Here is a 16,306-nt window from a genome sequence, read left to right on the forward strand (position 1 = left end):
CTTTTTATATATGTTTCTTAAGCGTCAGTTTCATATCGTGTCCGATTTGAAAGAGCAACATAAAGATGATTTTACCATGAACATATGTATCGTGATTTAGTTTCTCTTAAAAAAACTCCTGGCAAAATTGATGTGAAATCATATTCACATTAATTACACGATTTTTATGGCTTTGGGATAAGTTGTAAGGGAAGTAGTATAATAACAAACAACATGGCAGCACCCATGCGAAATTCGTAAATTCGTCTGCTTTCCTCGAACCTGATAGTACAACTAAGACAATGAGGCTCCTGCTAAAATATTCATCACTTCTGCTTTCTGCGGCACGAAAAGCACCATGTCAAGCTACTGTGTAAGCCTGGCGTATCAATTAACAATGGTAGCAACTAGTCTCAGTGAAGTTGATATATAAATCTCACACCGGTTGTCCATCGCTGTCTTCAGCTGTTTATTTACGCTTTTAATTAGTTTAGGCCGATAGCAGCTCACCAGTTTTAAGCAAGAGCGCAGTTTACCGGCCATAGCCGACCGTCGTCTCAACAACGGACTAATCTTCACTGATTTTCTATTCTCACTTGCATTTACTGTCTCAGCCCATGTGCATTAAATTTCGTGGCCCGTTCAAATTTTGTTTGGTCAGTGGTCAGTTAGTTTTAAACCGAAAAATTATAGACAAATGTCACAACAATGAACTCATTTAAACATGACAATGGCAGAATCAATATATTTTTGTCAGCATGACATCAAGGTGATATTCAATGCACATGACCAATAGTCAGTTAATTGCATACACAGCAGGATAGCGCTCAGTCAGTCAATATATTGTATTGTTATAGATGATTGATTTTATTCAATAGTTACAGATAGTAGACTCTGGTTGTAAGATTCAGACAAGTTGCTTCTTTTATATTATAAAACATTAACCTTACTTAAATCAATATTATTTTAAGATATTTGATAATCACTCGTGCAATAAACAAATTACAATATGAAACTTTTTTACCCAAGGTAATTTTGCTTCAGATGTGTCAAATTTCAAAGAAGCTATACAAAGATCTACACCAGAACAGGAGATAAAGGTATGACATTTTTTATTGTGTTGAATTAAGATTTGTGAATAGCTTTAAGGATTCCATGTTTTTAAAACTTGTTTGTAATGTGAGAATTAACTAGAGAAAACTCCAAGAAGTTTAGGCATTGCATTTTCTTATGTTATTTTGTCATACAGGAACCTCTGCCACATTTACTGGTGAACGACGCCCGAAGGATGATGACATATTCATTGCTCTGGGAACCACAGATGAACTGTCTTCATCCATAGGGTAAGTCATGTTCAACTAGTGGTAAGTCATGTTCAACTAGTGGTAAGACATGTTCAAGTAGTGGTAAGTCATGTTCAACTAGTGGTAAGACATGTTCAACTAGTGGTAAGTCATGTTCAACTAGTGGTAAGACATGTTCAACTAGTGGTAAGTCATGTTCAACTAGTGGTAAGACATGTTGAACAAGTGGTAAGACATGTTCAACTAGTGGTAAGACATGTTCAAGTAGTGGTAAGTCATGTTCAACTAGAGGTAAGACATGTTCAAGTAGTGGTAAGACATGTTCAAGTAGTGGTAAGACATGTTCAAGTAGTGGTAAGACATGTTCAACTAGTGGTAAGACATGTTCAACTAGTGGTAAGACATGTTCAAGAAGTGGTAAGACATGTTCAACTAGTGGTAAGACATGTTCAAGTAGTGGTAAGACATGTTCAAGTAGTGGTAAGACATGTTCAACTTGTGGTAAGACATGTCCAACTAGTGGTAAGACATGTCCAACTAGTGGTAAGACATGTTCAAGTAGTGGTAAGACATGTTCAAGTAGTGGTAAGACATGTTCAACTTGTGGTAAGACATGTTCAACTAGTGGTAAGACATGTTCAAGTAGTGGTAAGACATGTTCAACTAGTGGTAAGACATGTTCAACTAGTGGTAAGACATGTTCAACTAGTGGTAAGACATGTTCAAGTAGTGGTAAGACATGTTCAACTAGTGGTAAGACATGTTCAACCAGTGGTAAGACATGTTCAAGTAGTGGTAAGACATGTTCAAGTAGTGGTAAGACATGTTCAAGTAGTGGTAAGACATGTTCAAGTAGTGGTAAGACATCTTCAACTTGTGGTAAGACATGTCCAACTAGTGGTAAGACATGTTCAACTTGTGGTAAGACATGTCCAACTAGTGGTAAGACATGTTCAAGTAGTGGTAAGACATGTTCAAGTAGTGGTAAGACATGTTCAAGTAGTGGTAAGACATGTTCAACTAGTGGTAAGACATGTTCAACTAGTGGTAAGACATGTTCAACTTGTGGTAAGACATGTCCAACTAGTGGTAAGACATGTTCAAGTAGTGGTAAGACATGTTCAACTAGTGGTAAGACATGTTCAAGTAGTGGTAAGACATGTCCAACTAGTGGTAAGACATGTTCAACTTGTGGTAAGACATGTTCAACTAGTGGTAAGACATGTTCAACTAGTGGTAAGACATGTTCAACTAGTGGTAAGACATGTTCAACTTGTGGTAAGACATGTCCAACTAGTGGTAAGACATGTTCAAGTAGTGGTAAGACATGTTCAACTAGTGGTAAGACATGTTCAACTAGTGGTAAGACATGTTCAACTTGTGGTAAGACATGTCCAACTAGTGGTAAGACATGTTCAAGTAGTGGTAAGACATGTTCAAGTAGTGGTAAGACATGTTCAAGTAGTGGTAAGACATGTTCAACTTGTGGTAAGACATGTTCAAGTAGTGGTAAGACATGTTCAAGTAGTGGTAAGACATGTTCAAGTAGTGGTAAGACATGTCCAACTAGTGGTAAGACATGTTCAACTTGTGGTAAGACATGTTCAAGTAGTGGTAAGTCATGTTCAAGTAGTGGTAAGACATGTTCAAGTAGTGGTAAGACATGTTCAAGTAGTGGTAAGACATGTTCAAGTAGTGGTAAGACATGTTCAACTTGTGGTAAGACATGTCCAACTAGTGGTAAGACATGTTCAAGTAGTGGTAAGACATGTTCAAGTAGTGGTAAGACATGTTCAACTTGTGGTAAGACATGTTCAAGTAGTGGTAAGACATGTTGAACTAGTGGTAAGTCATGTTCAAGTAGTGGTAAGACATATTCAACTAGTGGTAAGACATGTTCAAGTAGTGGTAAGACATGTTCAACTAGTGGTAAGACATGTTCAAGTAGTGGTAAGACATGTTCAAGTAGTGGTAAGACATGTTCAAGTAGTGGTAAGACATATTCAACTAGAGGTAAGACATGTTCAAGTAGTGGTAAGACATGTTCAAGTAGTGGTAAGACATGTTGAACTAGTGGTAAGACATGTTCAACTAGTGGTAAGACATATTCAACTAGTGGTAAGACATGTTCAAGTAGTGGTAAGACATGTTCAAGTAGTGGTAAGACATGTTCAACTAGTGGTAAGACATGTTCAAGTAGTGGTAAGACATGTTCAACTAGTGGTAAGACATATTCAACTAGTGGTAAGACATGTTCAACTTGTGGTAAGACATGTCCAACTAGTGGTAAGACATGTCCAACTAGTGGTAAGACATGTTCAAGTAGTGGTAAGACATGTTCAAGTAGTGGTAAGACATATTCAACTAGTGGTAAGACATGTTCAAGTAGTGGTAAGACATGTTCAAGTAGTGGTAAGACATGTTCAACTAGTGGTAAGACATGTTCAACTTGTGGTAAGACATGTCCAACTAGTGGTAAGACATGTTCAAGTAGTGGTAAGACATGTTCAAGTAGTGGTAAGACATGTTCAAGTAGTGGTAAGACATATTCAACTAGTGGTAAGACATGTTCAAGTAGTGGTAAGACATGTTCAACAAGTGGTAAGACATGTTCAAGTAGTGGTAAGACATGTTCAAGTAGTGGTAAGACATGTTCAACTAGTGGTAAGACATGTTCAAGTAGTGGTAAGACATGTTCAACAAGTGGTAAGACATGTTCAACTAGTGGTAAGACATGTTCAAGTAGTGGTAAGACATGTTCAAGTAGTGGTAAGACATATTCAACTAGTGGTAAGACATGTTCAAGTAGTGGTAAGACATGTTCAACTAGTGGTAAGACATGTTCAACTTGTGGTAAGACATGTTCAAGTAGTGGTAAGACATGTTCAACTTGTGGTAAGACATGTCCAACTAGTGGTAAGACATGTTCAAGTAGTGGTAAGACATGTTTAAGTAGTGGTAAGACATGTTCAACTTGTGGTAAGACATGTTCAAGTAGTGGTAAGACATGTTCAACTTGTGGTAAGACATGTCCAACTAGTGGTAAGACATGTTCAAGTAGCGTTAAGACATGTTCAAGTAGTGGTAAGACATGTTCAACTAGTGGTAAGACATGTTCAAGTAGTGGTAAGACATGTTCAAGTAGTGGTAAGACATGTTCAACTTGTGGTAAGACATGTCCAACTAGTGGTAAGACATGTTCAAGTAGCGTTAAGACATGTTTAAGTAGTGGTAAGACATGTTCAACTTGTGGTAAGACATGTTCAAGTAGTGGTAAGACATGTTCAACTTGTGGTAAGACATGTTCAACTAGTGGTAAGACATGTTCAAGAAGTGGTAAGACATGTTCAACTTGTGGTAAGACATGTTCAAGTAGTGGTAAGACATGTTCAACTTGTGGTAAGACATGTCCAACTAGTGGTAAGACATGTTCAAGTAGTGGTAAGACATGTTTAAGTAGTGGTAAGACATGTTCAACTTGTGGTAAGACATGTTCAAGTAGTGGTAAGACATGTTCAACTTGTGGTAAGACATGTTCAACTAGTGGTAAGACATGTTCAAGAAGTGGTAAGACATGTTCAACTTGTGGTAAGACATGTTCAAGTAGTGGTAAGACATGTTCAACTTGTGGTAAGACATGTTCAAGTAGTGGTAAGACATGTTCAACCATGGAGTAAGACATGTTCAACGTTAGGTAAGTCACGTTCCCCCATCACAACCACACACCTAGCATTACGCTCCTTCTCGTTTCACAGGCTGACAAACAACCAGGTACTGTACCTCATGTAAAACAACTATCATTGATATAAGCACAACCTCGACCATGTTATTAGACTAGACTAGGCTGAGTTTTGGAGATGAAGTTCATATTCTGAAGTTCTTCCTTGTTTTGAACAAAAACTCAAAGTACAGCTAGCGTTTGTCCTCGGATTCCGACAGCTGCTGAAATGTTTGAATTGGTTCAGCGATATATTTATTTACCACTGCTACAATAATGTGTTGCAGATTGGCAAGTGAATACTGTGAAGACGCAGGGCACAGTGTCATCGATAAGCTACAGGAAGTGAGTTTTTGTTAAGATAGTCCAGTGGAGGGAAAAGCAACTTCTCAGAGGTCGGTAATTGACCTAAGTTGACAGCAAATGACGGTAGGCGTTCCCAACACAATTTCTAAATCTTGAAATGAACACAAAGGTTATTATGATAATAACTCCTGTTTTAGTTTTGCAAATTTGTCTTTTACTGATGACGGTCTGTGGGGTAGCCTAGTGGTAAAGCTGTTGGTTCATCACACCTAAGGCCTGGGTTTGATTCCCCACATGGGTACAATGCGTGAAGCCCAATTGAGAATACCCTGCAATGGCATTACTGGAATATTGTTAGAAGCACTGTAAAACATATTCACTTACTCTAATGACAGAACCAAAAAGGAGAAACATATCTTTTATACTAATATTTACATTATGGATTTGATTGCAATTTCTAAAATACTATAAAATGTAAGAAAATAGCGAGAAAATAATGTTTGTGTCCCAATTTTTCTTGCTACAGGCTCTAACTTGAAAATCCTTGTTGTCCTATTGCTGGCTTACAGCCTCTTCACTGTTTACCCTGTCAGATCCAGTGTATGCTGCAAGATGTGGGATCCTGCATTGCTACACCGAGGGGGTCTGCCAGGGCAGCGCATACAAGTAGGTACAAGGTGCAGGGCAGCTGACAGACACACACACACAGACACAGACACACACACACAGACAGACAGACACACACACACATAATACAGAAAGGGAAGGATTGCATTTACTATCTGGGTGAAATCAAAATAATTTTCTGCAGATAATCTTTGCAACTTCTTTGGGGCGGGGGATATTGAAATGGGTTCCGTCTGCCCGTGTGTGTGCGTGCGTGCCGAAATCGTTTCCGGAGCATTACTAAGAAACCGTTAAATATTTCTCTACGAAACTGTGCATGTCTATCAGACTCATGCTGAACTGGTGCCTTTTGCTATTTAGGAATTTTAGAAAGTTTTATTTTTTAAGTTTCCAGTTTTAAGTGTTCGTTTCCGGAGCGTAACTCAAAAACCGTTAAATACTTTCTTACAAAACTTTGCATGTCTACAGTGTTCCCGCTGGCTTTTGAAACAGCCAGTCCACCAGGACTGGCAACTTAAAAAATTACCAGTCCCACCTAATCTTTGTCAGTCCCAACTTTCAACAAATAAATACATGAATGAAAAAATTGCCTGGTTTTTATTCTTTCAACATCATGTTCAATGCAATGACGTCATCTCTGAAGTAACATAGTTAGATCTACATGTCATTCACACAAAGTTCAGTCACAATTTTCCCTTTTGTTTTTGAATATTTCGAGACTAAGTCACTGCAAGTACCGGTATATATTTAACCTCAATGCAAAGCAAAATGTTATTTCCTTGCACTAAAAATAGACAAGAGGAAAAATATACTTATATGAATATCAATGATTTAGTATTCATAAGGTAGTTTATTTGCCGGTCCACAGGGACTGAAAGTCACATGAATTGCCGGTCCAAGCCTAAATTTACCGGTAAAAAACTGGTAATTACCGGTAAACGGAAACTTGGTCTACCAGGCACATACTGAACTGGTGCCTTTTGATATTTAGCACTTTTAGAAATTTTTATTTTAGAATTTCTATTGCAGCTATTTTGACATGGGCTAAGAGAAATGTTGGGTCAGTTACCTGGTTTCAGACCATAACGTGTTAAAACGGGCGGGGGATATAGATGACTTCGTCGACTACACACTTGGTCTATTTAAACTTTTCCAGGTGTTGTTCAGGCTTGATACTCCTAGCTTCCTTCCATGTTTGTTATCCCACTGTGTCCACAGAGAGGACCGAGTTCAGCAAGCAGTACGTTCAGCAGGTGGAGGCCTGGATTGATGCCCTGTCAGCAGAGTTACCTCCCCTTCAAAACTTCATCTTGCCTGTATGTAATTCTGTTGGAGTGTTGTAACTTGCTGAGCATGCAGATATTGTTATGACATTAAGTCATCTGCTTGATCTAATCATAAGAACTGCTGATATTAACGTTATTGATAGAGAGTATGTTTTGGTATAAAATGTACAAATGAGGTGATGGTGATTGGCTCAGTTTGAGTTGTAAGTGCCCCAGGCCAGGTGTACAGGATTGCCTGAATAGACTTGTTTATGAATGATCAGCTCATTAAATACCCAACACCCTGCTACTGACAGATGTAACAAACCTATCTAACAATATAAAATGTTTAATGAAATACATGTTTAAAATAATAATAATAATAATAATAATAATAAAAATTATGATGATGATGATGATGATGATAATAATAGTCCATTTATATGGTGCTGTACTCCATGCATAAGCATGTCCTAAGCACCTAGACATTATTCACCTGATTTGTGGCCTGAATGAGATGTGTGTTGTTCCCTCATGGGGACAGTCAGCGTTGTAGACATCAAGTGCCGACAGTCAGTGGGGACGTAGAATAGGTCTTCACCAACCCATGCTTGCCATAAAAGGTGACTATGCTTGTCGTAAAAGGCGATTAACAGGATCGGGTGGTCAGGCTCGCTGACTTGGTTGATGCATATCATCGATCCCCATTGCGTGGATCGATTCTCATGATATTAATCACTGGATTGTCTGGTCCAGACTCGATTATTTACAGACCGACGTCATATAGCTGGAATATTGCTGAGTGCGGCGTTAAACAACAAACCAACCAAACCAAAACCGTAATAAGAAAGCGAAGTCTTATCAAGCATAATTATCTCATCATTGGCTACTTTGTATGCATGCTGAAAAGCTTCATTAGGTATTTACGCGTGATGTTTTTATACATTTGAGTTTTTCATTTAATGCATGCATTTCTGTACGCAAGTTAATTGAAAATAATTGGGTTTTGAATATTTTTGGGGGGTATTTTACGCAAATACGCTGCTTACCTGTAGCTCTGTCGCATGCTGTCCAACTTGTATGGGTTTTCACAAGATGTGGACTGGCCACACAGATTCCTAGAGTTAATAGGTAAATAGTAATGTTATTCCATGATGGAGGTATTGTATTTTATTCTGTACAGAGATAATGATTTAGATCACTGCCTGTCACAAAAGCATCCAAGTGTATTGTTTCATAATGATTTCAGTCGGGAGGGAAGACATCCGCCTCACTGCATGTTGCACGCGCCATCTGCCGGAGAGCAGAACGAAGGTAAATAGCTAGCCACCCAATCCCCTTTCACGGAGCTCTCACGACAAGCATGAGGCACTGACCCCTAGTGTGACCAGTCTCCACATCTGTGTTAGACGAGGTGCTCAGTACCTCATGCTTGTCTTAAGAGGTGAAGTGAAATGAGCTCTCACGACAAGCATGAGGCACTGACCCCCTAGTGTGACCAGTCTCCACATCTGCGTTAGACAAGGTGCTCGGTACCTCATGCTTGTCTTAAGAGGTGAAGTGAAATGAGCTCTCATGACAAGCATGAGGCACTGACCCCCTAGTGTGACCAGTCTCCACATCTGCGTTAGACAAGGTGCTCGGTACCTCATGCTTGTCTTAAGAGGTGAAGTGAAATGAGCTCTCATGACAAGCATGAGGCACTGACCCCCTAGTGTGACCAGTCTCCACATCTGCGTTAGACGAGGTGCTTGGTACCTCATGCTTGTCTTAAGAGGTGAAGTGAAATGAGCTCTCATGACAAGCATGAGGCACTGACCCCCTAGTGTGACCAGTCTCCACATCTGCGTTAGACAAGGTGCTCAGTACCTCATGCTTGTCATAAGAGGTGAGTGAGTGAGTTCGGTTTAATGCCGCTTTTAACATTATTCCAGTCATATTGCGGCGTGTCAGCTTAATGTGGGAGGAAAGCCTGAAGTGATGCAGGTTTCAGACGTTTACCACTTCGGTGAAACCCACGAGCACAGGTATGGTGCTGACAAACCTAGAAACATAATTGGGGCAAACCGGGATTCGAACCCACAATCATATGTTTCTGGCCCAAGGGACGCAACTCTGCACAGCAAATCGCGGCGCCTTAGATGACTGGGCCACCCGTGCCCCTCATAAGAGGTGAAGTGAATTGAGCTGTCATGACAAGCATGCGGCACTGATCCTTAGTGTGACCAGTCTCCACATCTGTGTTAGACGAGGTGCTTGGTACCTCATGCTTGTCATAAGAGGTGAAGTGAAATGGGGTTTATTTCATTTATATAGTGATGTGGGGTTGCTTGTACTTGTACAAGCTTATGCTGGTTTTATAATGCTAGCCCTCTGAGATACCATGCTGCAGGTTACCACTCAGCAGGAGTTCACCTTCCCGAGGCAAGAGAGTTAACTAACTTTAAAAGTCCAGTTTCCACCCTTGCCGAACTAGGCTAGAATTCCTGGGCTCGATCGTAGCGCCACCAGTGGCTATTACGAGTTATGTCCTTTCTATACCTCTCCTATTGACCAATCAGATTCCACCTCGCGTATCACTTGCATTTGCTTCAAACAAAATGGCGGCTTCCAGTCAAGACGATCTGATCAATAATCAAGATCTATATTGTGATAAAACGAGTTTTACATCCCGAAGTGCATCAAATCATGTGAGCACCTTGATTAAAAACATGAAAAGATTCAGAAAATATCTGTTGACGAGTTGGCAGTGCACATGCTTTGCAAATCCTGTAATTGACCAAAATCTGCATGACAATTTACGAATCAAATTTCAATTTCGTTGCATGATTTTGATTGGACTATGCATAGACTCGTTAGCCTAGTTTGGCAAGGGTGAAAACTGGACTTTGATAGTCGGTTGAGTCTCTTACCTTGGGAAGATGTATTTACAAGGGTGACAGCAGGCCCTACTTCATGGTCTGAGACTCTGAGTGTCTGTTTCAGTGTGACGCCTATGGTGAGAGATGGGGAAATTGAAGAAGAAGCTCTGAAGTTCCTGAACAGGTTGGTCCAATATTATGTCAGATCTGAAAAGTATTACTTTGTGAAGTAAACATCAAACATCATTGATAATACATACTAATAAGGAAGGACTGAAGGATCATGTTTCCTGTAATAACACAATTAATCTCTCATCAAGTGTCATGTTTCATGTTTTACAGGCAATAAAAACAGTCTAATTTGCTGTCTTATTTTCCCTTGAATGTGTGGATGAGGCATTTTTATTTCCATATTTTTTTATTTTATTTTTAAATTATTTTTTTTTATACTCAACCAAATGTGTCTTTTTGTCTTTTTTGACTGAGTTTTAACTGAGGTTGTTGGTGAATAAGTTGTTAATTTTATTTTAAATTCCATTATACATGTTATAGGGGACTTTCTCAATGTCATCCTAGAAGCCCCTTGAAGATCCAGGTGAGAATAGGTCTTCAGCAACCCATGCTTGTCGTAAAGGCGACTAACAGGATCAGGTGGTAGGGCTCGCTGACTTAGTTGAAGCATGTCATCATATCCCAATTGTGTAGATAGATGCTCATGGTGACAATCACTGGATTGTCTGGCCCAGACTTGATTATTTACAGACCACCGTCCTATAGCTGGAATATTGCTGTATGTGGCGATCAAAAACAAACAATCAATCTTGCAAGAATTGTTGGCTCACATTGGTTCTTTGAGCTCTGGCATTTTATTTTAGGAAGTTATAGGATTAAGAAACTGTTCAAGTAGGACATAATGTGGCTGCAGGAAATATGATATTTAACGTTTTACTTTTGCTATGTGTCCAGACTGAGCGACTTCCTGTTCACCGCGGCACGCTACACTTGCATGAAGGAGGGGAGGATGGAGAAGATCTACAGGAGACCGGACGTTGGCAGGAAGGAGGACGACCCTTGATGGAGGCAAGATGGAGAAAATCAACAGGAAGGAGCATGACCCTTGATGGGGATAGGTCATGAGTAGGCCAAGGTCACTGTGACCTCTCAACAGATGGGTATAGGTCGCTGTGACCTCACTCAACCAGTGTGTGTGCTATAACAAACTTCTTAAAGGAGAAGGGATGCATTGGAATAAATTTACTGTAGTGGGGCCAAGGCCTGAAGTGATTGATGTACCGTACCATCTCCAGAATTTGAGAAGCATGTGGTGTGTGTAGTAATGTCTAAAGTTACTAAGAGCTAGAGCTATTTACCTTTATGAGAACTATATCAGTTATGAAACACTTGTACACATTAATTGATCTTATTCTGAAAAAACATTGATATTGCAAGTAAGATTTAAGAATCGATTGCATAAACATGCTTTTGGTGAAGGTGGATCCATCTCCCCGAGGCAAGGGGTTAACTGACTGTAAAAGTCCAGTTTCTACCTTGCCGAACTAGGCTGGAATTCCTGGGCTCGATCGTTGCGCCACCAGTGGTTATTACAAGTTATGTGCCTTCTAAGCCTTTCCTATGGACCAATCAGATTCCACCTCTCGTATCACCTGCATTTGTTTCAAACAAAATTGCCGCGCTCAGTCAAGACGATCTGATCAATAATCAAGATCTATATTGTGATAAAACGAGTTTTACATCGCGAAGTGCATCAAATCACGTGAGCACCTTGATTAAAAACATGAAAAGATCTGGAAAATATCTGTTGACAACAAGTTGGCGGTACACATGCTTTGCAAATCGATCGAAATCTGCATGGCAGTTTACGAGCTGGATTTCGATTTCGTTGCGGGATTTTATCGGTCTTTGCATAGAAGTCCAGCCAAAATGTAACTCCATAATACCAGTCTGGTTCAGCAAGGCTGGAAACTGGACTTTTGTAGTCTCCTAACTCTCTTGCCTCGGGAAGATGAAGTGGATCAGGACTTTGGGTATTCACTTTTTCAGCCTTTCTATTGGAAAACAGTAACACTAAACTGACATGGGGTGTATGGTTTCTGCAGTACAGTTGGATTGAAAACTGTTATGACAGGACCACAGATTTTGTGGTTTACAATGTCAAAATCTTTTTTACATCTTATATCTTTATTGTTTTCACATTAGGCATATTGTGTCATATGATCTATAATTTATACATAGGTATTTATTATGTTTATTATCACATACATCTTAACCCAGACTCTTACAACTTGTGGATGGTCTTCCCATCTGTGTTAATAAAGCATGCCTCAACCAAGTTAAAGATTATGTTTTTTTATAAGATAATGACATTTTTTTTGTATTCTGATTGGTTGTGGAAGGTAAATAGATCTGAAATGATACTCCATATATACTTTTTGAAAATTATTTGAATTCGGTAACAGTTTCATACGTGAATATTGTACTGTATACATGATCGACTGTTTGACAGATAAAGAGTTTTGCTTCATGATTGATTTGTTTTCTTGCTCTTCATCTATGATGCTGTCTTCTCCATTTTGATGATGCGTGGGAACATTAACATTTCAGTGAGGAGATGAGTGTGAGAGAGCGTGGTCAATGTTGTCTAGGTCACGGTCAGCAATATTCTAGCTGTATCAAGGCGGCCTCTTAATGATCAAGCCATGGCCTGGGTTGATAGCATGAACAATAATTCACGCAGTTGGGGTATGGTGCCTCATTCTACAGGGTTCGAAATGAACACAAGTCTTCTAGTCCCAGACCATTTCCTTGTGGACTACCATGATGTCTCTTGATCTGTCTACCCAACCCCACTCGATGTCTACCCAGCCTCACTTGATGTCTACCCAACCCCACTTGATGTCTACCCAACCCCACTTGATGTCTACCCATACCACTTGATGTCTACCCAACATGGGAACTCTACCCAACATCATGTGAACTCTACCCAACATGTGAACTCTACCCAACCTCATGTGAACTCTACCCAACATGGGAACTCTACCCAACATCATGTGATCTCTACCCAACATGGGAACTCTACCCAACCTCATGTGAACTCTACCCAACCTCATGTGAACTCTACCCAAACCAACTTGATCTCTACCCAACACCATGTGATCTCTACCCAACATCATGTGATCTCTACCCAACGTGAACTCTACCCAACCTGATGTGAACTCTACCCAACCTGATGTGAACTCTACCCAACCTAAGATGAACTCTACCCAACATCATGTGAACTCTACCCAACCTCATGTGAACTCTACCCAACCTCATGTGAACTCTACCCAACCTCATGTGAATTCTACCCAACCTCATGTGATCTCTACCCAACCTCATGTGAACTCTACCCAACCTCATGTGAACTCTACCCAACATCATGTGATCCCTACCCAACCTCATGTGAACTCTACCCAACCTCATGTGAACTCTACCCAACCTCATGTGAACTCTACCCAACCTCATGTGAACTCTACCCAAACCAACTTGATCTCTACCCAACACCATGTGATCTCTACCCAACATCATGTGATCTCTACCCAACGTGAACTCTACCCAACCTGATGTGAACTCTACCCAACCTGATGTGAACTCTACCCAACCTAAGATGAACTCTACCCAACATCATGTGAACTCTACCCAACCTCATGTGAACTCTACCCAACCTCATGTGAACTCTACCCAACCTCATGTGAATTCTACCCAACCTCATGTGATCTCTACCCAACCTCATGTGAACTCTACCCAACCTCATGTGAACTCTACCCAACATCATGTGATCCCTACCCAACCTCATGTGAACTCTACCCAACCTCATGTGAACTCTACCCAACCTCATGTGAACTCTACCGAACATCATGGGATCTCTACCCAACCTCATGTGAACTCTACCCAACCTCATGTGAACTCTACCCAACCTCATGTGAACTCTACCCAACCTCACTTGCGCCATCGCCACTTATTACAGCACAGTGTCCAGAAGTCAGAGCCTTCTAGTACTATCACGTGACTCTAACAACATTCCTCAGATCCAACAGGGCTCACTTTACAAATGTTGTATAAGGAGGCGTTTTCAGTCTCCACCCATCACATGACAACCATTGTAACATTGTGTTTCGACACGCTAAGACAAAACCCACTTAGCTTGCAATAAACAGTGCTATATACCTGTCTAGGACCATTATCATTGGGAGTACATTCACCGTCCCTGAAGTCACAGGTGAACCAGTCTTAATACTGAGACTCAGTGTTGTGTCAAGTGTTTGCAGTCCACGTGTATCGGATATGCAAACATCTCTAAAGCAATATTAATGTTAACTTCAAGAACACTACACGCTCAAGGGCCATGGAGTGTTATGAAACCATCGAGTTGGGCCCCACTGAAGACAGATTTAAACAGAGGCCGCTAATCTGGCGAAAGTGCTTACTTCTCACTGGTTCTTCATTCAAGGAGTGAGTGAATAAATGAGTGAGTGAGTTGAGTTGAGTTTAACTCCGGTTTGATTTTGTTTGTTTATTGTTTAACGCCGCACTCACCAATATTCCAGCTATAAGACCGCGGTTTGTAAATAATCGAGACTGGACCAGACAATCCAGTGATTGACATCATGAGCATCGATCTACACAATTGGGATACGATGACATGCATCACATAAGTCAGCGAGCCTGACCACCCGATCCCTTTAGTCGCCTGTTACGGCAAGCAGGGGTTGCTGAAGACCTATTCTACCCCGGATCTTCACGGTATAACTCCGGTTTGAACAGTATATCCGTTCTATCATGTCGTCTCAGCTTAAAGTGATGCGGGTCGTACAATTCGGACGATGAAATGATCAACGTGGGATGGTGTTTGGAACCATCAGATGCGTGAAATCTTAACGACATATCTTGTGCATGTCAGCCAGTGTTAACACCTTCACCCATCCTCTATATTTCCAGGGGTCACCAACGTCTATAGGTTTACTGAAATGCGAGCCCTGGAGAACTGAAACTGTATATAGACCATGAAGGAGATACTCGGATATAACTCCCGCAATCACAGACGGCGGCCACTGTCATTCCGTGGGGGGGATTTTACCGCAATATTGAAGAGTATTTCAGTATGATTTATTTCCAGTCTTTGATAAGCATTAAGAAATTGAAAGAACATAAAGCATGACACTTTTATAACTTTTTTTTAACTACGTTACATGGCTATTTGTTGCCACTTCATCAGATGAATACTAAGTAAGGTACTTGGTTCACATATTCCCGTGAAGATCCGGGGTAGAATAGGTCTTCAGCAACCCATGCTTGCCGTAAAAGGCGACTATGCTTGTCGAAAAAGGCGACTAACGGGATCGGGTGGTCAGGCTCGCTGACTTGGTTGATGCATGTCATCTATCCCAATTGCGTGGATCGATGCTCATGATGTCAATCACTGGATTGTCTGGTCCAGACTCGATTATTTACAGACCGCCGTCATATAGATGGAATATTGGTGAGTGCGGCGTTAAACAACAAACAAAACAAATCATATATACGCATGCTGATTTATCTACTATTTATATGTGAAAATCAAGACAAAATACAACATTTGACTACATCATATTTTATTAAAAACCCTTTCCATTACATCACAGATAATATAAAGGGGAAGCCAATGGGATTAACGAGAGAGAAGCCAATTAACAACAACGTTGTAATGAATTACAGGATCTCCGGAAATCTTTCTTACCTAACTATTTTCGTCAATATCCAACTACACACAAATTTACCTATCTCATGAATTGTCAATATCAGCCTTTACTTATAAAGTTTTGTAAATATATCTTAAGTGGATTGTCCTTACAGAAGTAAGTGAAAGATATTTTTTTATTATGATGAATGTATGTATATTCTCTAATGATGTTGATTGTTATCTGAATGTGTTCCAGTAAAAATGTCTATATTCGCTTCCATATGTATGTAAGAATACCGCGCACCGATGTTTTTGTTCAGTATCATATTTATCCCTCCGCTTATATATTATTTGTATTTGATTATCTGTAAAATGTATGTTCTCTACATCACTGTGTGATATTTGAGAAATAAACATTGTTCTGTTCAGTGTAGTAAAAAACAGCATTATTGTTTATGTGTCGGAGCAGTAAGCGGGTCATAGACTTTAACCATTTCAGTAACACCCACGGACTTTTCTTAAAAGTATCA

At 40.2% G+C, this 16,306-nt stretch overlaps 1 protein-coding gene across 1 annotated transcript; it reads left to right on the forward strand.

Moving 5' to 3' along the window:
• The first annotated feature begins 208 nt into the window (after window positions 1–208).
• On the forward strand, window positions 209–11,679 carry LOC124133426 (corrinoid adenosyltransferase-like). Its single transcript, XM_046497847.2, has 9 exons — window positions 209–352; window positions 1,024–1,079; window positions 1,229–1,322; window positions 5,289–5,346; window positions 5,901–5,973; window positions 7,153–7,250; window positions 8,449–8,513; window positions 10,185–10,244; window positions 11,027–11,679. The coding sequence occupies exons 1-9, from the start codon at window positions 282–284 to the stop codon at window positions 11,133–11,135; spliced, it is 684 nt and encodes a 227-aa protein (XP_046353803.2). The 5' UTR covers window positions 209–281; the 3' UTR covers window positions 11,136–11,679.
• Window positions 11,680–16,306: the final 4,627 nt, after the last annotated feature.

The sequence above is a fragment of the Haliotis rufescens genome, unplaced genomic scaffold, assembly GCF_023055435.1.
Source record: "Haliotis rufescens isolate VD_foot unplaced genomic scaffold, xgHalRufe1.0.p SCAF_21, whole genome shotgun sequence".
Classification (NCBI taxonomy): domain Eukaryota; kingdom Metazoa; phylum Mollusca; class Gastropoda; order Lepetellida; family Haliotidae; genus Haliotis; species Haliotis rufescens.

Coding starts and splice junctions, on each gene's coding strand:
- LOC124133426 (XM_046497847.2), top strand. CDS start 282: ATGAGGCTCCTGCTAAAATATTCATCACTTCTGCTTTCTGCGGCACGA. Junction 5,347..5,900: donor TCATCGATAAGCTACAGGAA/GTGAGTTTTTGT, acceptor TTACCCTGTCAG/ATCCAGTGTATGCTGCAAGA. Junction 7,251..8,448: donor TTCAAAACTTCATCTTGCCT/GTATGTAATTCT, acceptor TAATGATTTCAG/TCGGGAGGGAAGACATCCGC.